This window comes from Xiphophorus couchianus, chromosome 4 (genome assembly GCF_001444195.1).
Source record: "Xiphophorus couchianus chromosome 4, X_couchianus-1.0, whole genome shotgun sequence".
In the NCBI taxonomy this organism is placed as follows: domain Eukaryota; kingdom Metazoa; phylum Chordata; class Actinopteri; order Cyprinodontiformes; family Poeciliidae; genus Xiphophorus; species Xiphophorus couchianus.
The window spans coordinates 36,321,428-36,348,518 of NC_040231.1; the positions used below are offsets into that span (position 1 = coordinate 36,321,428).

General features: G+C 37.7%; 1 protein-coding gene and 1 long non-coding RNA gene across 4 annotated transcripts; one reads left to right on the forward strand and one right to left on the reverse strand.

Annotated features, from left to right (window-relative positions):
* The first annotated feature begins 5,754 nt into the window (after positions 1–5,754).
* On the forward strand, positions 5,755–6,853 carry LOC114142555 (uncharacterized). 2 transcript variants are annotated; one of them, XR_003595050.1, is made up of 2 exons: positions 5,755–6,193; positions 6,549–6,853. It is a non-coding gene; the product is annotated as an uncharacterized LOC114142555 (long non-coding RNA). The 2 variants fall into 2 exon arrangements; XR_003595051.1 differs by having other exon boundaries at positions 6,570–6,853.
* A 1,164-nt stretch (positions 6,854–8,017) lies between these two features.
* Positions 8,018–25,558, reverse strand: stard5 (StAR related lipid transfer domain containing 5). 2 transcript variants are annotated; one of them, XM_028014247.1, is made up of 6 exons: positions 25,245–25,557; positions 16,092–16,141; positions 15,042–15,174; positions 13,881–13,998; positions 13,475–13,568; positions 8,018–12,513 (listed from the first exon to the last, which is right to left on the reverse strand). In XM_028014247.1, the coding sequence occupies exons 1-6, from the start codon at positions 25,332–25,334 to the stop codon at positions 12,363–12,365; spliced, it is 636 nt and encodes a 211-aa protein (XP_027870048.1). In that variant the 5' UTR covers positions 25,335–25,557; the 3' UTR covers positions 8,018–12,362. The 2 variants fall into 2 exon arrangements, with proteins under 2 accessions (XP_027870048.1, XP_027870049.1); XM_028014248.1 differs by lacking the exon at positions 16,092–16,141 and having other exon boundaries at positions 25,245–25,558.
* Between the last annotated feature and the right edge of the window lie 1,533 nt (positions 25,559–27,091).

The window sequence follows — 27,091 nt, forward strand, 5'->3', positions numbered from 1 at the left end:
TGATTTTGACATTGAACTTGAAATGGTGTAAAAGGTGTAACTGCAATTAAACATCACTGATATGTTGGAGGTAGATGGTAGGTGAAAGGTGAAAGGATAAGGGAAAAAGGGGAACTAACAGGAGAGCAGAGATGATCAACGCCTTATTTAGAGAAAAGGTCGTGCAGGCAAGAGACATAGGAGGTTGAGCAACCCTGAGACATTAGCACAGACATCAGGACATAATGTCTGTAAGACAGTGATGGATATGAGATCATCTGTCTAAGCAGACAGCCATTGAAAACGCACCAAAAGGGTGGATAAACCCTATAAAAGGTGGGTGCAAAAGAGGAACCTTTGATTGGATCCTCCGGGCAGCTTCGAGCCAAGATCGAGATGGACAAAGAACTCTGCAGCTGAAGAAGAGCCGGGGCCACAGAGACGAAGACTGTCCTGCTCATGAGGACCAACCGTCAGCCCCGCAACCTGTGGCTTCGAATCGCACTTCTCTCATCGGCTGGGTTCAGACCCCAAAGACAAAGATGAAGACAAAGACAAAGGCAAAGACAAAGAAGAAAAACTGGTGCCTTTTTTCCTGCCAGCACCAAGTCCTGTGTGACCTCACCATCCATGCGGAGAAGAAGTTCATCGGACCTACAGAGATCCCTGCCTTCGCCAATCAACTTCCTCCTCCTGCTGCAACACCTTCTTCATCATCAGGCCAGGTCTGGGGTTCGAAACGTCATACTCCGGCCGTCTCTCTCAAAGGTTCCCTTTTTTAGTTCTCAGTGTCAGCAGTAGGGAAAGATAGACTAGATGATTGATTTTACTTATTTGATTATTTCTGCTACTGAATTAAGCTGTACTGACCCTTGCAAAAATGCCTTACTAATAAAATATTTAGCATAAAGAAAATCTAAAAGATGTTGTGGACATTCAGTTAATGAGTCACCTTAAAGTTCTTTGATGGTTGTAAAATAGCTGTGATGTTTGATTCTGGAGAGGAAAAAGTGGAAAATGTTTTTAGGTTGCTGGTAGCCCAAATGTAAAACCTCATCCTTGGGACTCGCCCGAGTCACTAAAACCTACCTGGTTCAATAACAAATGCACATTGTAAAATAGAGAACGAGCGACCGTTAACAGGTGTGCTCTGTGAAACTAGTTGGCTGTAGGCTGCTCAGTCTGGCTAATTCACAGGGGGAAGAAGGGTGGGACACCTGGATGTAGGCCGTCAGATAACCAGGCGAATCGTTTCTCGAAACCAGCTTAAACAGAGTTCACTTCAGTTCTGGACAGGGTAAATCCCAGCAGATTTAGGAAACTCAACGGACCCGTTAGACGGAGAGCTGGTAGCACATCTCCCCTCTCAGAAGAGGAAGTACGAGAGTGAGAGAGTAGAGACAGAAAGGAGGGGGGGGGTGTTGCGCAACAACAGTGGACTGACGCCATGTTGTTTTGTTTTCTCTATGGCCCTCAGTCTATGAACAAAGCAGTCCGTACGCAAACTCTCCTAATTACCTGCTTACCAATTATGTTGACACTGTCGTTCAGGAAACTACAACACTAAGCAAAAAATGAGCAGGACATTTCACTCAGAAAAATATTTCTGGCTGCATCAAACTTATAATCAAAGTTGAGAAGTCATGAGATAAAAGCGCCACATGGTTGACATGAAGGACGGCAAAGTTCGGTGCATGATACACCCACAAAAAGTGTTCGTAACAAGTTATGTGGCTTTTTATGCTCTAAGCACATGCTTGGTCAGAAAATGATACAAGTAAATATGGAAACCATTAACTTACCAAACAAGGTAGATCCCATCGGTTTCATATAAATACAGAATCGTTGTTTCATGACTGCAGAAATCCGAGTACAACCCAGAAAAGGAAGTTGGGGACTGACGGCACTCCACAGCTCACTTTTTTAAACTCCAAATAATAATAATAATAATACATTTTATTTCAAAGGCGCCTTTCTGGCACTCAAGGACACCGTACAAAGAGCGAAAAGTAACAGAAACAATAAAATGTAGCAATAAAAATTAGATAGAATAAATACACAACAATGTATCTATATGGAATCTATATATAAATCTGTGTAAAAAAAAATCTATATAAAAAAATCAAGCAAACCAATTGTGTCATATTGAAAAGGCAGATCTAAAAAGGTGTGTTTTAAGTTCGGTTTTAAATTTAGGGAATGACTACGTTTCTAAGGTGAGGTGGTAATGAGTTCCAGAGTTGGGGAGCAGAGCGACTGAAAGCTCTGCTCCCCATGGTAGTAAGACGGACAGAGGGGACAGACAAATGGATGGAGGAGGATGATCTGAGGGAACGAGAGGGAGTGGCAATATGAATAAGATTGGAAAGATATAGTGGGGAAAGATTGTAAAGAGCCTTAAAAGTATACAGAAGAATTTTGTATTCTATGCGGAACTTGGTAGGCAGCCAATGAAGTCTTTGCAAGATAGGAGTGATGTGGTGCATGGATGGGGTTTTAGTAATGATACGGGCAGCTGAGTTCTGGACCAGTTGAAGCTTATGAAGAGATTTCTGGGTGAGACCAAACAGAAGGGAGTTGCAATAGTCCAGGCGTGATGTCACAAGACAGTGAACAAGAATGGCAGCGGAATGGGAAGTAAGGGAGGGGTGAAGACGGTTGATGTTGCGTAGATGAAAATAAGCTGAGCGGGTAATATTGTTAATATGAGACTGGAAAGAAAGGGTGCTGTCAAGAATAACACCCAGACTCTTTACCTGAGGGGAGGGGAAAACAGAACAGTTATCAATTTCAAGACTAAAGTTTTTGATTTTGGCCAGATTAGATTTAGTACCAATGAGAAGGACCTCCGTGTTATCACTATTAAGCTTAAGTAGATTAGAGGAGAACCAGGATTTAATTTCAGTCAAACAGTCAGTAAGCGAGGATGGTGGAAGGTTGGAGGCGGGCTTACTGGAAACATAAAGCTGGGTGTCATCCGCATAACAGTGAAAATCAATGTTATATTTACGAAAAATATTACCCAGGGGAAGGAGATAAATAATAAAAAGAAGGGGCCCTAAGACAGAGCCCTGGGGAACTCCTGATGTAACAGAGGAAGGCTGGGAAGAAAAGGTTTTGATCCGAACGAACTGAGTGCGGCAGGAAAGATATGATGAAGTACTTCTTGAACTTTTAAGTGTTATTCTCTGTTGATACATTTACATACTGTTAGAATAAATGCAAACGCCCTCCTAAGTCGGGTCCTGTGTCACACGTACGACAATACTGTGACCAAAGTCTGAAATATGGTGATGCGACATTCAAGAACGAGACGATTTTTCTGAATGGTTCTTTACTATGAATAATACAGTATTTGTGTAGTGTGTAAAATATTTTGATATGCCTTTTACTTTCTTATATTCACCTAGTGAATATAAAGTAAAATAAATTCTCTTTCAATTGTAATTTATTGAATTTCTATGTGTATGAATTACCTTATATTTACTTCTCCACAGGACAGAGCGGCTGACTGATGGATTGGGGTCACATGTTAACTTACTGGAGGATCAGAACCTTTCAGATCTCACCAACCCTCTGATCTGATGGAGCAGCTGCAGGAACACACAGACCCTCCACAACAGGGGTCCTAAAATCCAGGCGTTGATGTCTGGTGTCCTGCAACATTTACATATGTTCCTAGTCCAACCCACCTGAAGCTACCCTCTCCACACATTTTCCCCCAATGGTTAGTGGTGTAATGTCCGTTTTATTCCTCCTGTAATCTATTATGAGTTCTTTTGTCTTTGAGTTGTTGAGGAGCAGATTGTTCTCCCTGCACCACTGCAACAGCCGCTCCACCTCACCCCTGTAGGCGGACTCGTCGCCTCCTGAGATGAGCCCCACCACTGTGGTGTGATCAGCAAACTTGATGATGGTGTTGCTGTGGTGGGCAGAGGTGCAGTCATATGTGTACAGACAATAGAGCAGGGGGCTCAGCACAAAGCCCTGTGGAGAGCCAGTACCAAGGCTGAGGGCAGTGGATGTATGTTTTCCCACCCTAACTCTCTGCTGTCGGTTGGTCAGTAAGCTCAGAATCCACATGCAGGTGGAGTGAGGGAGGCCCAGGTCCCCCAATTTGTCCACCAGTCTGTGAGGGAGAATGGTATTAAAAGCAGAGCTGTAGTCTACAAAGAGCATCCGCACATAGCTCCCCTGCTGCTCCAGATGTGACAGAGCAGCATGGAGGGCCGTGATCACAGCGTCCTCTGTGGATCTGTTGGCTCTGTAGGCAAACTGGTGGTGGTCAAAGCCAGGAGGGAGAAGTGCTGTGATGTGACCCAGGACCAGTTTTTCAAAACACTTCGTCACCACAGGAGTTAGTGCCACTGGCCGGTAGTCGTTGAGGCAGGAGATGTGAGGTTTCTTGGGTATGGGGACTATGGTGGAAGATTTCAGGCAGGATGGGACTGTAGACAGGGCTAGGGACTGGTTGAAGATCCTGGTGAAGACTCCAGCCAGCTGATCGGCGCAGTCTTTCAGGACACTTCCAGGGACGCCATCAGGTCCAGCAGCATTCCTTGGATTGACAGCCTGCAGTGTGCGCCTCACCTCGTGCTCCTCTACAACGAGGGGTGTGGTGTTGTGGGTTGCTTGGTGTAGTGTGGCTGCCTCTGTTGGCTTCACCTCAAAGCGTGTGTATATACAGTACATACATATATACTGTATATATATATATATATATGTATGTGTGTGGGGGTGCGTGCGTGCATGGCTGTTACCACACACACACACACATATATATATACATATACATACATATATTGGTAGGTGTGTGTGTGGTATGTGTGTGTGTGTGGGTGGCTGTTACCACCACACCAGACTCTACACAGCGCTACAGACTGTGGGAGAAACGTCAAAGACGAGCAGCGCTAATGGAGCTATTATTACTGGAAATGCTAATGAAGCTAGAACACCGGTACTGAATGTGAAACCACTACCAACACCAAACAAAGTGTTGGTTCGGTGACAACCGGACACAGAGCTATACAAGTACTTACCGGATCACACAGTCCGACCAGAGTTAAGGGTCACTGATTGTTTCGTTTGAAAAGCTGAAGGCAGCAGCAGCAAATAAAAGCTCCTACGGCTAACTCTGTCCTCTTCCTCAGTTTGGCCCTCCTCCTCCTCATCATCACCTCTTCTGATTTCTACGCTCTGATCGATTTCAAAGTGCTCCGGTTCAATTTGAAAAGGCTTAATAACGTTACTCATCACTGTTTAGGCTGGAGGAGCCAGGCACTTTTACCATTACACGTTATACCCTGAATGCATTGCAACGTGAAAAACATTGCATCATTCCTGTCAAAATATTTTATTAAAATTTATAAAAACTAAATAACCTACAGTATTATTACTGTATTGCTTTTACATCTAAAATAAACATTTCCCAAATAAGGTCTATATGAGTCTTCTCAGCCATCCAGGACATGGAACCTTTCCCTCCTCCCCCCATAAAAAGGTTTAAAGCAACTTCAATTATAATTTAAATTTCACATAACTTGTATTAAGAGCCACTGCAATAAGTCAACATTTATGAGTAATTTTATTAAAGTGGAGTTACTCATTAAAACTTGTCTTTAGTCAGAGCCTTAAGTTTTTCTAAAGGCGTAGCAGAGACAAGATCTGTGACTCTGAACCAAACTGATATCTAAATAACATTTGAATCTTAGTTTGACTTCTTTGGGTCTCAACAGGTTGTTCACTGAGAAAAAAAAACACATTTGATATGTGTAACCCAGTATTTAAAAACACAAGAAAAAAATAATAGATGTTGATTCAATGTCTTATTCTACCAAAATAGCTAAAAGGTAATTACGTAAATCTTCAAAAAAATGTGAAATATGCTTTTAGTGTTAGCTTCTATTGACAGATTAGGCAGCCAATGGCTGGCGCGGTCTGGTTTCGTGTCGGCCAATGGGGTTGATCGTCCCGCCCCTTTTTAACAGCTGACGGTTGTTTCGCTGCGAACGCTTGAGAGCTAACAGCTGACGGTCGTTTCCGTAAGAGGTAGAAAGAAATTGACGAATCTGGAAATTGGTAAGGAAAACAATATTAATATAAATTCACTAAATATATAATTCAAAATACTACATTCGGTTTTATTAGATCTCGGAGGGTTTCCCCCGTGAACAGCTGAAGCCCGAAAAATAGCCGTTGACAGCTCGGAGCATCGGTGAGTCATCGCACGCGCTCGGCAGTTGGTTAAGTAAATTTGGTGAAAATTGGCTAAAATACCTATTAAATTATAAAATTTAATATAAAATAAAATTGATTGTAAGATTTTGTATTGTTATTGTTGTGTATGTTGTATTTGTTTTATGTAATTGCATTTATTTTAAGATTGAATGTATATTATATTCTTTTTTTACCACATATAAGCTAATCTATTTAGTTTTACTAATATGTTGGAAAAATTGTGTTCTGTTAACTTGTTGTTATACAACATGAAAGAAAAAAATAAGAAGAACTTGAGAAATGATTAAATAGCATCTTATGTGCTAAAATGTTTTACTTTGGCCTTGTTATAGGTCAGGTTTTTTTTTTTGGAGTTTGTACAGTACACTTTTGGCTTGGAGGGCCAAAGATTCCAAGACCCTCTTCACCTGAAACTGGATGGCGAGCCCCAGCCCAGAGGACCAGGCGCACGGGTAGATAGTGACCCGACTGGTCACCAGCTGAGAGACTTTGAGACTGAAGAATTAATTCATTGGAGACTGAAGTATTCAATTTATTTATTTATTTTTTTTTTTTTAAAGCGCGCAGTATTTGTTTGTCTGTTTTAAATGTGGATCCACAATTGTTTATTATATTAAATATTTGCTCTTTTCTTGTAGACACTGTGTGTTCTGTTGTTGCTCACAGCTGGGTTCCCTAGAATTTAATATCTTCTGATTAGGCCCAACTTCCTATATATATAGTATAAATTAATTAACCTGTTTTTGTGAGTTGCAGGTTACATATGCATTGATATTTACCAGTCATTTTTGGTCCTGCAGCTTGGACATGTAGGGCAGTGGCTTAAATATGTCAGCAGATGCCACCAAAATATTAGATTTGTTCTTTGAGTTGTGGAAGTCGGTGAAGTGTGTCCGTTGAAGAACACCGTACTTGGCGTCTGTTACGGTGCGCTGGCAGTACAACGGTCAGTATTTGCTGTGAATTCTGAAGGTAAGCAATGCTGACCGCCAGCTCCTCAATGTAGCCAAATGTTACTTTTAATGTCCAAGTAGTTAGTTTTGTATCGTTTTGTCTTTTTTCTTCTTTTTTTTTTTAATATATGCTGTATCTGTTAAACAAAAAAAAGAAAAGAATGATAATAATAACTGCGTTAATGAGACTTATATTGACACGCAGTATTTGCTGTGAATTCTGAAGGTGAAGCCGCTGCGCTGTCGGTTGGTCCGAATAAACGGTCTGAACCACGATCTCAACCGCCGTGTGTGTCCGATTTATGCCTCAAGTTTCCTTCCGACAACCACCATTAAAGAAAACACAACGCAGAGTCTAAGGAACAGCGAGGTGTCGTCTCACACGGACAGGGTTACAGACACAATAAAAAAATTGTATACCACATTTTACTTTACATTTTATTGTAACTTTGCTGACCCCCCCCCCCAAAAAAAAATTGCTCTTAAGAAATTTCCCTGTTTATGGTCCCCCCAATAATGAAATGGAATTTGTTCCCTTGATTGAAATATTTTTTATTTCTTGGATTTCATTATTGGGTGGGGGTTATAGGTTTGGCATATTTAAAAAGTGGTGTAATTCAGCAGGTCTGTGTGGATGAACATTTTTCTTAAACCAATCGGGTGGATGAAATTATTTTATAGAAACAAATATCTCCGTTACGTTGTTTTAAAAAGATTCTAGGCCTCAGTCTAATCTAGTGCAGTGAAATCTGAATTCACATCAAACTCCACTCTTGAAGCTCTCTATACATCAATGGAGATGAGCTTCTTACCTCAGTTACATGCATTAGCACAAGATTACAGCATCATTCACAGCAACATCACTGCCTCAGCCAGATGTTTTTAATGAAACCAATGTGTGAAGTGAGCTTTTCTTCACACCTTAAAATGCTATATTCAGACAAAAAATGATTTGAGATTATGTGGTTAAGGGTTACAAAGCGTGTTAACTGGATGCCAGTACTAGAAGGGGAAAGAACAGAATAAAAAACACGTCTAATTGGTTTGTAGACATAAGGCAATGCAAGACCAAATAATTCAAATACATCTGTGGTTGGTTTCCATACATTTATATGACATGTTCTGTTGATTATCAAAAATCCTCAGGTGTTTTGATCCATGTTGTATGTAAAATCAAAACTAACAAACTGTCTCTTTGCAAATATTACAGAAAAATATCTGGCCATGCATAAATTAACACTATAAACACATACTCAACTGCAACTGAAATGTAATTACAACACTGAACGATTAAAATAGTCAGCCACAGTGCAAATGGTCCAAGTGAAATGTTAACATTGGACAATTAACTTTAATAAAACATTTGAAACATTTACAGCATTTATTTATCTCCCATAATTCTAATATCACTCAAAAATTATTAAAATAATACACTTTATACCCCTTCAGTCTTTGTGTATGAGTTCACCTCTCACCAGCAACAGGCGGGGGGGAAGGGGGAAGGGGTCAGTGGTTCTCAACTATCAAACATGCCTGATTCAGAAAAATGGTTGTACAGTTAATTCAATACACAACGCTAAATTTACAATAAAAGAATTATAATTAACAATATATATATATTTAAAGTACAACAGCATTGCAGTTGATCCACATTCTAGTATATTGGAAAAAAAAAGAATAAGAGGAATGCTACCAGCATATATGGTACCTTAAACTTGAATAAATGGAAAAATATCCTTAAAATGTCTTTACAAGACATAAATATTATCTCTGAGTGGAAGAGCATTGATAAAGCAAAGTCTTACAAATAAAACTCTGAGCTATGGACAATTAAACAGTCCACAGATCTATAGAAGATACCTCACAGTATAGGGGATTCATTTACCTCAATAATAAAGCCAAATGTTAGGTTCTATCCAAAGCGCATTTGGGTTAAAATGAAGAAAAACTTATTTTGTCTAAAAAAGGAACTGATCACAAGGCACCACAGATAATAGTAATAGGGCAAAAGGTTCATTAGATCTGCATACACAGAGATATGATAAAGAAGGTCAAGGCATTTTGTGTTGCATAATTTAGCTACACAAAGTACTCTGCGTTTATATATCACTGCATTTGCAGTGGGTAAAATAAGTATTAGTCAACATATTTAAACATGTAAACATATTTCTAAAGGTGCTATTGACATGAAATTTTCATCAAGTGTTGCTAACAACCCAAGAAAGCCATACATAGAAAGAAATCAAAACAAATCAGTTCAGAAATTAATTATTGTGCAATAATGTAAATGACACAGGGAAAAAAACTGTATTTTAGGTTTCTGTGTTGTCCTGTCTACCCCATGATTGTTCCCAGCTGTGTCTCGTTCCCTGATTACTCTCTGTGTTTTTAATGCCACCAGTATTTCTGTGTCTTTGTCGGGTCCTTGTCCATTCTGTCTCGTCCTGTCGTGTCTAGTTTGGGATTTGCCAGTTGCTACCAGCGGTGAGCCTAGCCATTCTGCTCACCCTGTGCTGCCTGGTATTTTAGATTATTTGTGCATTTGTCTTCATTAAAATCATAATTTCTCTCGGCGTCTGCCTCAACCACTTCACACTGCAGCTCCTGACATTTACAATGTCCAACTCTGAGTGTCTTTAAATTTAAGTTTTCTATAGACTCGTTTATGGATTTATTTATAGATTATAGTATTTCCATGTACATGCCTGTTTTTATTTTACAATAAGATCATATTTAATTTACTTACAATATAAGACACACATATAATATTGGCTATACTAATAGTTAACACTTTGGATGGAGTAGCTTGTGAACAAATAAGAAATTTTACATTGGCCATCAATAAAGTATATTCTATTCTAGTGACCATTTATCAAATAAAAATGTAAATTAAAAAATTGCTTTTATAAAAGTTACATACTGCAGCATGTTCAGTACTTTTTACATAATTTAATTTCTAAAACTATTTCTTTGGTTTCTTTCCATGTATGGATTACGTGGGTTGTTACCAACACATGGTAAAAATTTCATGTTAATAGCACCTTTAGAAATATGTTTAGTATAAAAAAAATGATATGCTCAATACTTATTTGACCTGCTGTATTTTTAAAAAATAAAATTTCAAATTCATCTTTAATCTTTCAAAAAGGTAAAATAAACTTGAGAATATATCAAGTAAAATTTGAGAACTTCTGATATGCATGACCCTTTTCCTCATTCTGTTGACTGTTAATCATTTACAGGATTCCTTCTGTTAGAGTTTATAAATTAACCAACATGTACTGAATTAACCAGTGTTAGATATTTGGCATTTTCTAACTTTCCTAAAGCTTCAATATTAGTTGTTTTTTTAAATAGAATACATGGCATAGTGAATAGGCCGGACACTTGGTTACTCAGGGTTTCCCTCAGAAAAGCCCGGTGGTCGGGGCCCCGAGGCGGTCCACCAGTGGCCCACCATGTTTTTGTATCAAAAGATATTAAGTTGACAAGAAATGTAAAGTATTACTGAGTAAATTATGTATGTTATTGGAAGACATTGTCGACAATACCTAAACACACAACTATAATTTTAAAAACAAAAAATACTATATAAAAAAATTTGCATTTTGTGCATACCCGTTAAATCCCAAATAAATCCTGATCACATTTAGAACCGACCCAAATGAACTCAGTAGCTGCTCAAGGCCCCCAAGACCTCCAGGAGGGCCATAAATGTTAACATTTTAACACAAAATACAGATATAATTTTTTTTACATTTGTTTGTTGAGAATGACAATGCTGTCAAATTTAATGCTTTCAGCACAGATAAACTAATATGAAACTTAAATTGCTTTACATTTAACTGAGATTTTAATGAGCTGGTAAGTTTACTTTGTAGAAGTGCAAAGAACAATCTTCATAGATAGATTGTTTTGTTACCATAGCTACAATCTCATTCTATGAGTTTAATCTTTGAGTTTGAGCTCTGTTGATCACAAAACTTTCTCAGCAAATTACAGTTATCACTGACTGCTTTTAAACTTGGCCAGTTAAACCATGTCCTCTCCCAGATTTTACTAAATTTAAACTGCAGTGCCGTTAGAGGTGCTGATGCACAACTTGCACCTACCTTGCATGATGAGCTAAATCCACTGCACGCCGCATCTCTCTGCTGGATACAAGGGTCAAACGGGGAGATTTAATTTATGTCGCTCTAGTAGAGACAAAGCTGTTCTATTTTGTGTCTGTGAGTTTATAATAAGTGCCACAGAGACTGTTTTGCTAGTCCGGACATTATGGGACGAGTTTTTCCGATCTCCGCACAGCAACTCTGCCTGACTGAAACAGCATTTGATATGGCGCAGTTTGGTGCATTGTGCGGTTGCATAAAACAAAAAACAAACAAAAAGACCAGCATGCTGCATGACTATGAGGAAAGTGCAACAGCTCCTCTACCTTTACCACTATCCCACTAACGCACTGCCTCACCGAGGAACACATATAAACTTTATCAGAGCAGATAATAATTATGTTTGTGGCCCAACGCTGGGCCAGCATGTGTGAGATGGAAACGCCACACATACTGTAATTCTTTGTTCACAAAGATATATCATTCTCATTCCACTGCACCCACATTTGAAAGTGCAACTATAGGTTATATTTATGTTGCAAATTGAGCTAGCGCAAACAGAGCAAGCAGTGAAGTGACTTTCAAACTTGATTCCTACCTTACTGAAGTATTCTCCAAAGAAACATGATTCCTCACAGTGGGTTGATTTAAATGCAGGTTAAGCTTCTCGAAAAGAACAAATGCCAAAACATCTAGTGTGAGTGAAATACTCAATACTCGCAATCCGCGACGAGGTAAACTTGATAGATTGAGCTGCAGTAGCGCAGTAGGCGGCCAACAGGCGCCAGTGGTGTGATTGGTGCGCATTGGCAGCTTCATGCCCTGTTCAATGCATAAATCCCTTTCAGGAATGATTCTGTTCTTTTGGTGAAAAGCTCAGACCAACAAAGATACTTTGTTGAGCTGAGCAAAGCATCTTTACTATTTTTGCTTTATGCGGGGTATAAAAAAAAATAAATAAAAGCAATTATTTTTTTTCTAAGAAAAACATCAGTGGTTGGCCTGGTGGGGGGGAGCAAGTAAAGCCGGGCAGCCCAACGGGCTTATAATACACTGGGGAAAACCCTGGTTGCTCTTTGCCTCAAATGTCTTTAAGAGATTTTACAGCTTTGGCCAGGTTGCTGTAGAACTCGGTCATGCTGGATGGGAAAAATGAGTCAACCACAGAGCGCGGAAGGAGGCCACTCAGGTCTGTCTGGAAGAAACTGGACACTTGAGTTTTGCTGGGCTCCCTGAAAATTATTTCACACAAAGAAAGAGAAATTGAACAAGTAAAAAAATAAAATAAGCTACACATATGTGTGTGTAGGGCTGGGGGATATGAGGGAAATCTAATATCCTGATATCGTTTTGCTATATCATGATACACGATATGTATCACAATATTCTTAAATGAGCTCCAATGTTATTTTAAACTAGACTCCTTGCAGCATGATGTCACCCATGTAAGTTCCTGCACCCATTTCCTTGCTAGACTTAAGTGTAAGTTCATATAAAAAGGGATGCAGTGTTTTGCTATGTAATGTCTACACTAAGATTAGATAACAAGGTGAGAAATACATTATAATTACGAAAAAAATAGCAAAGCAGAGTAGGTCAGTTATGCTTGACTTTGACAAACCTAACATATACTGTAGATGTGCTGTGGAATAAGGTGTGTTTTGGTTCAGCTTAAAAATAAAAAAGGCGCCCTACACAAACTGACACATCATCAGTAAAGGAGTGTTTAAATTATCTAATCAACCACAGCTGTGTTAGTTTGGCTAATAGCAGCGGTGGCTAATCGACCACAGGGATCACTTATTAATAATCGCAAAATACACATCAAGTCAAAAATCATAAAACTGTAACAAACTGAATGTTCTGTTCTATGTGGGGGTAATGTTTGAGAGCTGAATCTTGATTCAGCACCAAACAACAACATAAAGTTCCGTTGTCAGTTGCTATGGCAATGACAACAAGTCTGCGTGAAGGGACTAGTGATGCATTTATAGGGTGTCGGATAAACCATACTTGCAGTGCATTTGACGGCGAAAGTTTATTATTTGAACAACAATTTACACTCGATAGTTGCCATTAATTATCGTAAATATAGCCATTTTAATCATCGTAAATTGAAAATATTGCGATACATCGCGTATACTCAATACATCGCCCAGCCCTATGTGTGTGTGTCCTTATCGGTAATCTCACCCTGAGACGGGGATACAAATGCAGCCACAGGCATGGTTGAATCCTCTTACATAGCCAGGGTGGGGAGGACAACTAGGATGAATCACATTGGTCGCTGTTGAATGTTAAATAAAAAGGATTAAAATCCACGTCAAACTGACACAATTATATGGCTTTATGACCAATGTTATACATCACTACCTCTACACTTAACACAATTTGCTTGTTCTTGCAAAATCTTGCCAACACACACACACACACACAAATGGCCACCATCACATGAACTGCCATCATCTAAGCAAGAGTTGAGTACGTTGTGAAAATATACAAAAAAATCAATATACAATATACACCATATACAAAAATTTAACTAATTTCAAATGAAAAATAAAACCCTAAAAGACCAAGAAGACATTAAATTACGCACCATTAGATGAAATGCTGCCATCTTCATATTGCTTAACTAAAATAACATCTACAAAGTCACGCGGGGCTATGATACCCATTGCGGCTGAGGGTGTGACTGTCCGGCAGATGGAAATGTCCTGCACAAAGGTGGAAGACAAAGAAATGGACTCACAAACAGAGTAGAACAAGATCAATGTACTTAAGTTACTTTCGTTAAGACAGGAAATGGCAGATACGTTGATTTGTTGTTGCCATTATGTGCTTTGGTTTAAATAGATTGGATAAATAGTCAAAGTTATTCAAATACAGTCTAACTGTTGCTACATCAGTGCATCTGTTTCTTCCTGTGCATTCTGGTATGTCTTTTCAAACCCCCAGTCTGTTGTGGCAGATTGCTGCTTGTATAAAGCCAGGTTCTGCTGACGACTTCTTCCTGTTAAACAGGAGTTTCTCCACTCCACTGTCGCTACATGATGGGATACTTTAGTACATGGGATTGATGTAAATTCAACGTCACAATTCAACACTACGCTCTTGTCCATAAGGAGTGAATGCTGCAAGTCAATGACTCTTCTGGGTTTCCTTGGATAGAAACGTTTGAATTTACTTTGAATAATTTATTGAGCATACTGTGCTGCTTGATAACTAGGATCAACTGGAATGTATGTGTGATTGAATTGAAATATTTTTTTGTAAAGTGCCTCCAGATGACATCTGTTGTTAATTGGTGCTATATAAATAAAACTGAATCAAACTAAGCAATCATTTAATTGTCGTTAAGTGAGATTTTCCTCTCCACTGTCGCTACATGCAGGCTCAGTATAAAGGATTACTGTAAAGTCAACAACACAATGTTACCTATAGTTTGCTGTCGCTTCACACTTCCCTAGGAGGAGCAGATGCTGGAAGTGAATGACTCAATGCAATTTGCTGGGTCTACACAGAAACTTGAGTAATTGAGTTTACTGTACAGTTTGTTAACTAGCAGAAGTTAGTGTGTATGATTAAATTGAAATTATTTATTTTGTAAAGTGCCATATTTGTTGTAAATTGTTGCTACGTAAATAAATTGAATTGGATTGGCTTTTGTTTAAAATGAAAAGAATGTTATAAACACATGCTTCTCTAAAAGTCAAATGACTATTAAAAGTACAGAGATCGAGTCAGAAAGAATACAAACCTCCTTGATCTGTTCAAGAAGCTCAAACCTTTTGACGTTGCTGTCCCACTTGACTCGGAGCCCATTGGGGACTGGTTTGAGACATTCCCATACGTTCTCAGGGGTGCCGCTGACAATGCCCTCTCCCTTGTAACTGCCAAGTCAATCAGTTGAATAGCAACACAGTCAGAGGAGAAGGCTACCAAACATGAAAAAGTGATAGGACAGCAGTATATTACAGTCCATATGTAAAGAGAAAAACACAGCTTGCTTACTTGCATGTATGCAATCATGCGTACGTATACTTTTAATATACTTACTTTTACTAGTCATTTACTTATATATACTGTATATGCAGACACATATTTTATGTTTTAGGATTCAACACCAAAAAACACTAAAATATTTCTCATACAAAGAACAGGACATTCAGTCTGTTCAGTATGAAACATTTAAGTGGCGCTGTCAGTTGTTATGGCAACGAGTCTGCGTATAGCTTGGCGACACAGAGAGAGAGGAAGAAGTGGTTTTCAGTTGTACTTCAACGGTTTTTCCCTTTGCTGTGGAGTACAGCATTAATTAATACCTACATTTACAAGTTTCATTGAGTTAATGGAATTATTCTACCGCGGCAGCGCAGCTATGGATGATATGTAAAAGAGTAGTATTTTTGCGCTCCAGCGTTGCGCGCATGCGCGAAATTTTCGTATGTATACAACATGCAGGGGGTCTATATTTATTAATGTGATTATGATTAAGTGAGTGCCTCACCAGCTATGAACCTCAATGCATTTCTGAGGTTCATAGCTATGCTGAACCTATAGACAGACAGACAGACAGATAGATAGATACCCATATTGACTTAACCACAAACTCTGATTCTAAGGTTTGTTCAAGTAAACACGTGATGGTCAAGCAATAAATTGAACTCACATGAAAATATTCAAGAGAATGTTACATCACAATAAATAACTCATTTTTATTACAAGAAGCATGCCAAATATTGCCTATAGTAACATGTTTCAGAAACCTGATCAAGGACTCTAAAAATAAAAAATAAAGAGTGCTTACACATTCCCAGGGAACTCAGACGAGGGACGCCAAGAAACAACCACATCATTCTAGAGAAGGAAAAAAATACATACACTGGGAATAAATTCTAAGTAAAAGGTTTTACTATCAATAGGTATTTAAGGTCAATATAATAAAGTTAATGATTTCTACGCAAAATCAATAAGTTGGACATCACCTAATTATTGGGAATTAATAGCCAAACAGCTCACATTTCTCAAAGCAAGACTTTCTCTTGTGGTGTCCTCTCACTAGACTTCTTCTGGAACCATCACACAGTGTGTGGACGGCCTGATGGGCAGATTTACACATGCCACATTCTTTCCATCTCTTGATGAATTTAACTGAACTCCAAGAGATGTTCAGGATCTCAGGATATTGTTTTTGTATCCCTGACTTCAAAAACCTTTTTACTAGTTAGTTAGAGTGTTTGTTAGTCATCACACTATAATGATAGAAAGGAATACTGATGAACTAGTTAATGGACCTTCCAGATACACGCGTCACTCTCACTGCACTCAGGTGATATTCATGTCACTCGTTGTGACACTGTTAGCATTTGGATGGTCCTCTGTTGATCTAGCTCACTTTAAATTTTAAGATTAAATAGAGACATCATACTTCTCTTAGTTTAGCTTCCCTTGTTAAATCCCTTGTTCCCTTGTTAAACAAGCTCCTTGTTAAATCCAGAACAGAATTTAAGATTTTCCTTCTCACATATAAAGCTCTTAATAATAAAGTTCCATCATACATCAGAGGTCTGATTATTCCACATGCTCCTAACAGAGCACTTCACTCTCAGACTGCAGGTTTACCGTTGATTTCTAGAATTTCTGAAAGATCTTTTCGTTTTCAGGCTCCTTTCATGTGGAAGCAGCTCCCAGTTTTAGTCAGTGAGGCAGACATCCTGTCTACTTTTCAGACTAGGGTTAAAACTTTTTTTCATAAAGCTTTTATTTAGACTCTTAGGTTATCTTGACCTATTTCTGTAGTTATGCTGCCATAGGCTGAGGTTACTGGAGGACAAACTGACACTTTTTCTCACTTTCTTATACTCCTCTCCAATTTGCATTATTTGAGGTTATCAAATGTTGGCTTTTAGTTTTCTCTCAGTTACTTTTTTTCCGTAGAAGCTACATAGTCTGGTATTTTGATTGGGTGTGGTACCTCCCTGGACAGGGGCATTGGCTGAGATAATGCTGCTATATAGCTCTTCTGCTATTAACATTTCACTTTCACAAACATCAAAAATAATCCTACCTCAGTTCATCTGTTTCTTTTTGTGCATTCTACTCTGTCTTCACAAACCCCCCGTCGGTCATGGCAGACAGCCACTTGTACTGAGCTAGGTTCTGGTTCTGCTGGGGGTTTTTTCCTCTCCACTGTCGCTACATGCATATGAGGGATGAGGGATTGCTGTAAAGTCAACAACACAATGCTAGCAATTTTTTGCTATTGCTCCACACTTGTCTAGGATGCTGTAAATCAATTAATTGATGCAATCTGTGGGGTCTATATAGAAACTGTTTGAAATCTAAGTTCAGTTAGAATAGATGTATTATTTTTTGTGAAAAAAGTCTACATTTTGTTGATTAGGGTTGATTTGTAAATGAAATAAAAGGATATGACTTGAATACATTTATAACATATAACTAGGCAAACATGTGGGTGACCCTCCAGAGCTTTTACAATTTACCCCCGTCTCTGGTAATGAAAGGTTTACTCCAGGTAATAAAGGTGGAGAATATAAAATCTGCAAAGTCAAAAGCATTCAGAAAGTTAAAGATCTACATGTGCACTTTCAATCAGTTATGTAAAGAGTATCTAATACCCACAAAATACTTAATATTTACAATTTAAAAACTAAACTAAACCAATTGAAATGGATAGTAGACACTCCATCGTTTTAGAAAATAGAAGACTTCTGTGTTGAGGATTTAAAAGGAAAAAGTATCCAGGGTTTCCCCCAGAAAACTTGCTAAGCCCGGTGGTCAGGACGGTCTATCATGGGCGGTCCACCAGCGGTCTATCATGTTTTTGTATTAAAAGATTGTTGAGTAGACAGGAGATGTAAAAATATTACTGGGTAATTATATTGCCAGTAAACAATATTTAAACCCACAACTATTCTTACAAACAACAAATCAAAAAATACAATTAAAATTAATATCAATTATTTGAACTTCTGTTTAATCCAAATTAAGTCAGCAGCTCCATAAGGCCCCCAGATGTCCCATAAATGCTAATATTTTAACATAGATATATAAATGTAACATTTGTTTATTGAGATTATCAATGCTGCTAAATTTGATTTAATGGTTTCAGCATACATATATTAAAATATTTTAAATGGTTTAACATTGAAATGTAAGATTTTATGGAGCTGGCAAGTTTACTTTGTAAAAGTTCAAAGACCAATCTTCATAGTTAAATTGTTTTGTTACCATAGCAACAATCTGATGCTGTGAGTTTAATCTTTGAGTTTGATTTGTTTGTTCACAAATACAGATTAATAAACTACAATTATAACTTATTGCTTTTTAGGTTGACCAATTAAACTAGTCCTCCTCTCCCAGATTAAATCTAACACAGAAGTTGTTAGAGGTGCTGATGTTTTTAGCAACAAAAGGGGCCCCCAAGTCAAATTCTGCTCCAGGCCTCATGCAGCCTTGGAATGGCCCTGCATGGTGAGTTAAATCTGCTGCACTGTCCGTAGAGATTTGATTCAATGCTGCTAATGTGGCTTCAGTAGCGCTTCCATTTCATGTCTGTTGAGTTTTTAATAAGCGCCATAGAAACTGTTTTGGTTTACAATTAAGTTTTGGCAAAGCTCAATGTAATATTCACAGGTGGTGGAGCGTTGTTGTTAGCAGCTGCTGAAAGTAACTGAAAAAGTTACTTTTAATGTAACTTATCTACTTTCCAAATCAAGTAGTCAGTAATCTAACTAAGTTACTTTTTCAAGAGGTAATGAGTAATAAAATTAATGTTACTTTTTCAAAGTAACTATGCCATCACTGGTCCTGGTAAATTAAACTGGGCTCATGTAGCCATTACCACACCCAGGGATTGCACTCAATCAATAATAGAACATAAATGCCAAAAAAAAAAGCCTAATTTAATTTGGATTAGGCTGCTCAGTTAATTGTTGTAGTTATGGTAATTGTTAAGACACAACTTTTTAGTTGTTTTTTTTTTTATATTACCGGATACTGATGCTTAAAAATGTAATTATTATCAGTAGGCAGGGACGATGCTAGGATGTGACCTTAAAGTCCTTAAGCCTCCAGGACAGCTACGACCCATGAGAAGATATTCGTTGGTGCAGTTTTCTAAATCTATCTTTACATACATTCACAAATAAAATTGAGACATGTTGTCAGTAATTCAACATGTCTCATTTTACTCAAACATGTCTATAATGAGTAAAATCAGAGAAACTTAATTTTTTCCAGAGGTGTATAAACTCAGTTTGAAACAGAATCTCAAGATTACATCATACCTGCCAACATCTGCTAACATTAATGAGACACAAGCAGTCCTAGTGTGGAAATTAAAATAAAATCTACTCAAAACTATGCATTTCCAGGCATTTGAAGAACATTTTACTAAATTCATAAGATTAATAAACCTAAAACCAGTTTATTATCTAGGTACAAGTTCAGGTTAATGACTAGTGAAAACGAGTCATGGTACACAGGTGGAGCATGTTGGAGTTCATTCATTTTTGTCTCTGTGCTCCACCAGGTCTGTTTACTAGTTTCAGGACCCTACCAGAACCTCTCAGTGTAAATTACCTTTAGAAATAATGAGATTTGGTTATATAAAAACAGGCTTTAATGCCGAGAAATGATAAAATTTTACAAGCCATACATGTTATAAATGACATGACAGAGTTACATTCACCGTCCAGCGCCGGGCCACACTGAGCTCACCTTATGGAGGGAACCAAGTGAGGCAAAGATTGTAGTGCGACTTTTGCTTTTTATTCTTCTCTGTAATCTGTACCCTCCCTAAAGGGTTGTCTAATCAGTTTCAGTCTGTCTAGATATGGCTGCCGACAGTCACACATAAATATGGTTATGTAAGCTGCAGCATGTCTGTGTAAGCAGTTAAAAGAAGCAGAAAAACTTTTTCTGTATTTTAACACAACCATCAATATAGTATTGGATATTCATTTCGAGTATAAATTTTCTTTGCTTCATAAAAGAGGAAAAAACACTCTGTATATTAAAAAAAAAAACAATCTCTATGTTTCATAGAGGCATACTGTTTTAAATTTAAAGGAAGGTACAATGTTTTTTTCATTTACTTCATTAACTAACACAACATTTAGAAAAATGACGGTGCTTGTACCCTCACGCTCTATTTTGTTCAACCCATTGTGCTGTATTAAATCAAGAACAGCATAGTAGTACCTTAGAGAAAATTTGACATCTTCATTGGTGTGATTCTCATAAATCTTATCATTTGACAGAGACCAGCATATTTAAATAGGCTGTCATCAGCTGCAAAAACAGATGTAGTAAAGGTTGTCAAAAACAGACTTTTCCACAGAGACCCTCTTACTAGGGTAAAAGTGTTCCACTGTCCAACCTTTGATATGTGAATGTGTGCTCTTCCACAACAATTTGTACAAGGTACAACTCGTGGGCAAGGGCACAACTACATACTTTTTGAGGTGTATGTGAACATGTCATCACCCCCCTCCTCCCCACCTCACCCCACCCAATGACATAAACTTGTACAACTCATCTTTAATTAGAGTATCAATGATAAATGTACATATATGTGAATAAATTGCTGCCAATTAAAAAACAATTAAACAAATAACATGGCAATATTTTATCATTTAATATATTTGAGCCAAAGAGCCACTTCTGTTATCCTGTCTAGAACCGCCTGTGGGCTGCAAGTCTGAGGGTTTTTGTTAACATGTTTCCTATCATTCTTCTAGCTTGATAGGAAGCCTGATCCAAACTGGCCACCCACATTAATAATAATATTGACCACAAAAAAACTGTAATTATAAAAGATAACATTTTTCCTGTCCTAACAAACGTTCTTAATGTTCTCTTCACAATATTTATTAATTTATTTATAAATCTATTTGTATGATTTGTTCTTTAAATTGCCATTTATATTATTTTTTGGTCTCAGGAAATGATTGAGGGATGAAGAAACTGATGTCTGGTTCTTTAGGTTCTGACGGGTCTGCGGTTCCTCTCCTGATCCATTCATTCTGTCTGATATTAAACAATCCACTGAATATCGCCACACGTTTTTTTAATGCTCCTATTAAACTTCACTGTAATTGTTTAGCCTGTGTCTTCCCACTACCGTCTGTATTTCTGCCAGAGGTTTTACTTTAAGGACGGTGTAGTATCGGGTGGAGAATTTAAAAAGACGCGGGTTGATAGCAGCTCATTGCGGCTGCATAGTGTCGGTTTCTAGGCAACCGTGACAACAGCGTCAGTTCGTGGGGATTAGAGGGGAAGGGGTCCTATTTAGGTCCCGCAACGACAATTTTGCTTATCTTAATATTTCCCGTGTTTTGTTTTGGTCATTATTATAACACTTATTGTTGAGATGTGTGTGATAGGTGTGTTTATCAGACATTTATAGCAGGGCCGTGCAGAGACCTTTGGAGGGACGGGGGCTCAAATTTAAAAAAGGGGCACATTGAACAAAAACTCTGTACAGCAACATAGCAACAGCCCATATTAATCAAGAATCTAATTGCATCCTACTATATCATTGCCATCATGCAGGGAAATACAAAGCAAATGTAGTCTATATTTTCCCCAAAAGGTATAAAGTTGCTGTTTCTGCTGCTGACAGTCCTGGAGGGCTGAGCTGATCTGAGACTGTAGCTGTTAAACAGACCAGAGGAGAGAAGGTCTCTGGTTATAAAGTTATGAAATAAGCTAATTTGCTGCCATTTTTACTAATTAAGCCCTAATAATATCTATTTAACCTCTAGAATAACTTGGCTGCAGAGTGATTTATAGATCAAAAACCTCAAAGGGGTTAACTCTATATAATAGTTTGATATTAGCAACTCTGAGACCTAGAATTAGAAGACTGGAATATTAGAAAACTCAGTAGCTGCTGGTAGGGGCCATTCAGGGCCCTCCAGACATTCAGAGGCCATTAGAAATGGTTGCATTGTAACACAGACCATAAATCTAAACCTGTAGCATCATTTATAGAGGACTTTCCCTGTGATGTCGATGTATTTCAATTATACACTGAACTCATAACTGAGCACAGACTGGTAATGACAGATGATGTGTATGAAGTTACTAATCTTTATGAAAGACTCCGTCAAATGATCAGTGATGGGCTGAGGGAATAGTTTCTCTAAATCACCCAGGTCCACAAAACATATAAGAAGTCAGATATTATGTCTATATGTCCTGTGTAAACATTATGTGATTGTAAAACTAAAATGCATGAATGAGTTACAATTCGTTTCCATCATTTACTTAAAAAGACTAATCCATTTTAGTTTCCTTCAATGTTGTGGTCAAGGTCAATCTATTACTTTCTATGTATTTAATAAATAAGAATTTATTAATATAAAATACTAGCCTCTTGTTCAAAACAGTACTAAATACTGTAGTACCAACATTTGCAGATTCTTCATTTTATTAGCCTTATTTGTTCAAGCAATGTTTTAATCATGTTATTACTAACAGATAACCATTTGTGACAGTTTTCCTACTAATATGCTATTGTTTGCAGTTGGTATTAATTTGATAAGAGTACAAATGTTGTCATTACTCTTGACATATATATGTTTTTCAGTATTATGGCCAATCAATTTATTTACAGTGCAACAGCAAATCATAAACAGACTCTACACTTTATTCAGAAAGTATTTATTTTTGTATTCTGCCAACAGAGAACAATATAATATATATTATATTGACATCCCCAAAAATAAATCACAAGTGCTTAAAAAAGCTTCCCTTGGTGTATAGTGCACTTATTTAATAAACTTAAAATAAAGGAATTTACCAGTTACTATCTCATTATAATGAATATATCATTAGATCTCATTATATAATGATATGAGATAGTTACTCATTATAATGAGATAGTATGCCATTATTTTGAGATACTATCTCATTATAATGATATATATATATATCTATATTTTTAACAGAGTGGCGGAAACAGGCTTAAGTCATAAAATGCTGACTAAAAAAATTCCCCACATCGTTTTTGCGCCCTCTCTGCTGCAGCGCCCCTATGTGTTGCATACAGTGCATACCCACTTTTTGCGCCACTGCTCGTGGGTTTGCCAATGCGTCAAGCTTTTTGAAAGCCCACAAGGACAACCTTTAACTAATATGAACTAATATGCGCTGTTCATATTGGTCTCGATGTTTGCAATTTTCTGGAGCGCAACGCGAAGCTCGACGTAATTCACAGGTAATATATTAACTTGACATTAACAAAGACATAGCGGGACCTGGAAGGCCTGACTAAAACTACCTGGATATCTGATACATTCTGGGGGTTTATTATTGTAGCCGGGGCATTTTGTCCCGGAAGTATAGTGTTGCGCATTCTTCCTTTTGCCCATATATGGAAGACGCTGTGACAGAGCGCAGCTGGTTCATTAGCCAGACAGGTAATCAGCAGTTGCATTTAAAAGTAGGTAGATCAGATCCCAGGCTGATGATTCCTTCAGAGGAGATATATTTCTAGAGCAAGTGACGTACAGAGCACCATTGACTGGTTTTGCTTTGAAGAAGGTAAAGGCAGTTTCTCATAATTATCTGACTACTTAAGGTGCTTGTCTAATTTGATGTCTTTTATGTGTAGGTTGGCCTGCTACTGTTTCAGTTTCAGTTTTAGTTTAGAATTTCTTTCCTTTTTTGGGGTTAGTTATTATTGATTAAAAGTATTTTTTGATAGTTTTGTTGAAGGAAGGGGAGTTTTTATTGTCTATAGCCTTTTGGCTTGTTTTAAACAATAAAAAGGACCTATGCTGTCTCTGGTTCCCAAGCTATTTTATTCAGATTGAGGAGACTAGTGGAAGGGGAGTTTTTCTTTCCTTTGCTGTATCACCAGGGCTTTTTGTGTGACTGTGTTTTTGTTGGGGAACACTTGGGTGCATTTGGGTGTATTTGTGTTTTCTTTATTATTATTCCTCCCCCAAACAGTCTGCTATTTAATTGTCTCTTAGCTTGAGGTTTCCAGGGCCAGCATAGACTTTTGCTTTTAATGTGGTCAATTTTGTATAATAAAATAAACTATCTCTGTCCAAAGGAACTTATGAAATCAATAAACTGTATTTAATTTGCAACAGTGCCTCTGATAATTCTTACAACCGTATCTGTGTGATCTGGTAAAAAGAGGATTAAAGGTTCTCCACACATAACAGAAACTATACCCCCAAGATCACATTATGAATCTCTGTTTATTTCCAAGCCCAAAGGAGCAACTTCACTTTCAAAAACGAGCCCAAAAGCGCAGCCTGCGACTCCTTAAATTTGCAAGCAACTTAAAAAAACAAAAAACAAGCCCGAGCCGCTTATAATAATGAAATATGACAACAGAAACTCAAAATAGTTCCTGTTTTTATACCAACAAAATGCGCATCTCCCTTTTCCCTCCATTGTTTACATTTCTGTCGCTGCTAACTGTCTCAGAAACGGCGATCACTCGTCAAGACCCGGAGAGTAAATACAATTCAATTCCAAAAGAAAATAGTAACGCAAAGTGATTTGCATAAGTAACTGTAGTCTGACTACTTGATTTGAAATAGCAACGCGTTAGATTACTCGTTACTGAAAAAAGTGGTCCGACATCACTGACCAGGACATAACCGCAAGTCGTTTGAAGGACTTGTGACCCACATAAACAAACTGACTGAAAGTACATGAAATGGATAATGATGACAGCCGTATTCATTACGGCTTCATTGTTACTTTTCATAACAATAAAAAGCAAACTCAAAACAACTAATATTTAACTGAAAAGGTCGACTTAATGCTTGATTATTCGAAAGTTTTAAAGTTAGTCTGGGGTGAGCATTTAATTTCTTACTTGTTCTTGAGGATGACATCTGGAAGCTACTCTGAGATGGAATAGGATTCGTCAGACACAAATATTATACATATGACAGCAAGACTTTACCGATTTTCTGCAGACCTTCCACCCAGATTCATCCCTCCTGTAGCTCAGCAAGCAGTCTGCTACCGCTTTAGCTTTGTGTTCATAATCCATGACCGTTGTCGGCAAACCGAGCTTATCCTGGACACAAAGGCTTTACACGCAGCTCAGTTGTCGACGCAAAGCTGTCTCTTCTTAGTTTGGAAGAAGGAAATCTATCGGAGTCATGTCAACGCTGAACTGTGTAAAGAAAAGCCGGGTTCTGCTTACGCTAACAGCTACCACCAAGCTAACATTACCCCAAATGAATGAAAGGTAGCAACAGCAACGAAGCTGAAGTTAGTTTCCGATTCCGGCTTAAAGGGCGACTCCGCCTAATTTTTCACTACCTTCCGCATCTTTAATCTACTCTAGTTAAAAAATTACAACACATAAACTCTTCAAACCTGGACTAGATTATTCTGCTCTAATAACAGAATATGTAAAACCGTGTTTGTAATTTGTTAAACCTTTCTCTGACTTGTGAAATGTCAATAAAGGTTGATTTCATGACTTTATTTGGATCTTGGTCACACCAGAACTGCTCCAGTTCTAAAACTACAACACCTAGAAACTTTAAACCTGGACTGGATTATTCTGCTCTTATAGCAGAATATTAAAAACTATGTTTGGGATTTGTGAAATTTTTTTCTGATTTGTGAAACTTCCAGAAAGGGCAATTTTGGTCCTTGTTTTGATCTAGGTCACACTAGAACTGCTCTACTTCCAAAACTATAACACCTAGACTCTTCAAACCTAGAAACTTTAAACCTGGACTGGATTATTCTGCTCTTATAGCAGAATATGTAAATCCATGTTTGTGATTTGTGAAACTTCGATAAAGTTTGGTACATTTTTTTTTTACCAATGTTTTGCATCTAGATAATAGAACTGCTCTAATTCAAGAACCACATCACCCAGACACTTCAAACCGGGACTAGATTAGTTTCCACTAATAGCACAATATGTATAGCCATGATTGGGATTTGTTTGAAGTGTTTAGGTGTTGTTACTTTTTAATTAGAGTAGATCAAGTAGGTTATAAAAAATTAGGTGGAATCGCCCTTTAGCCATTTCCGAATCAAAAGCTGGAATCGGAAACCAACTTCAGCTTCGTGCAACAGCATCCAGGGCCTATGGAGAGAAGTATTCAGCTCAACTTTGCTGAAAGCTCTGGCTATATTTTTAAGAAATGTTCTCAGAGACTCGATCTTTTAAAAAACCTAGTAATCTTTGGTTAGCCAACTAGAGGTTGTGCACAAGACAATGTTGAGTGTTTTAAATTTTCATCTTCTCCGTTGGTTTGGTCAGATGAGCTGCAGATAAACAGAATTCCTTGAATGGAAGGTAAATTATGGTGAAACCAAAATTAACTATCTCAACTGTTTGCTGAAAGAACATGGAAAATTGCAAGGAATATTATAGCAGAGAGCATCCAATCCCTTTTTTGTCAGTTTGACCCTCTGTGCTCATCAAGGCGTTACTGTTTCCCTCTGGTACCTAAGAACATTGATTAGAAGCCATTCACTGACAGTGCAATAATTATTTTTAACCAAACCTAATAACATTTACCTATAGCATGCTAAGTGTTTTACTCTACACACAAATTGTTGATGTTGTGATTCTATGAGTAAGTTTTATTTTATCGTTTCTGAGAAGAAGGAAAATTTCCACCTTGATAGACTAAATAGTTTCATCTTATTTTTTCCTATTTATAAGACTCTACCAATGGAATAACATATGGCACCGTAAAAACAGAAATGTGAACTTTTTAACAGCCTTGCTGTAATAACCAGATTAGTTATTCTTCTGTGAACCTAATTCATTTGTTT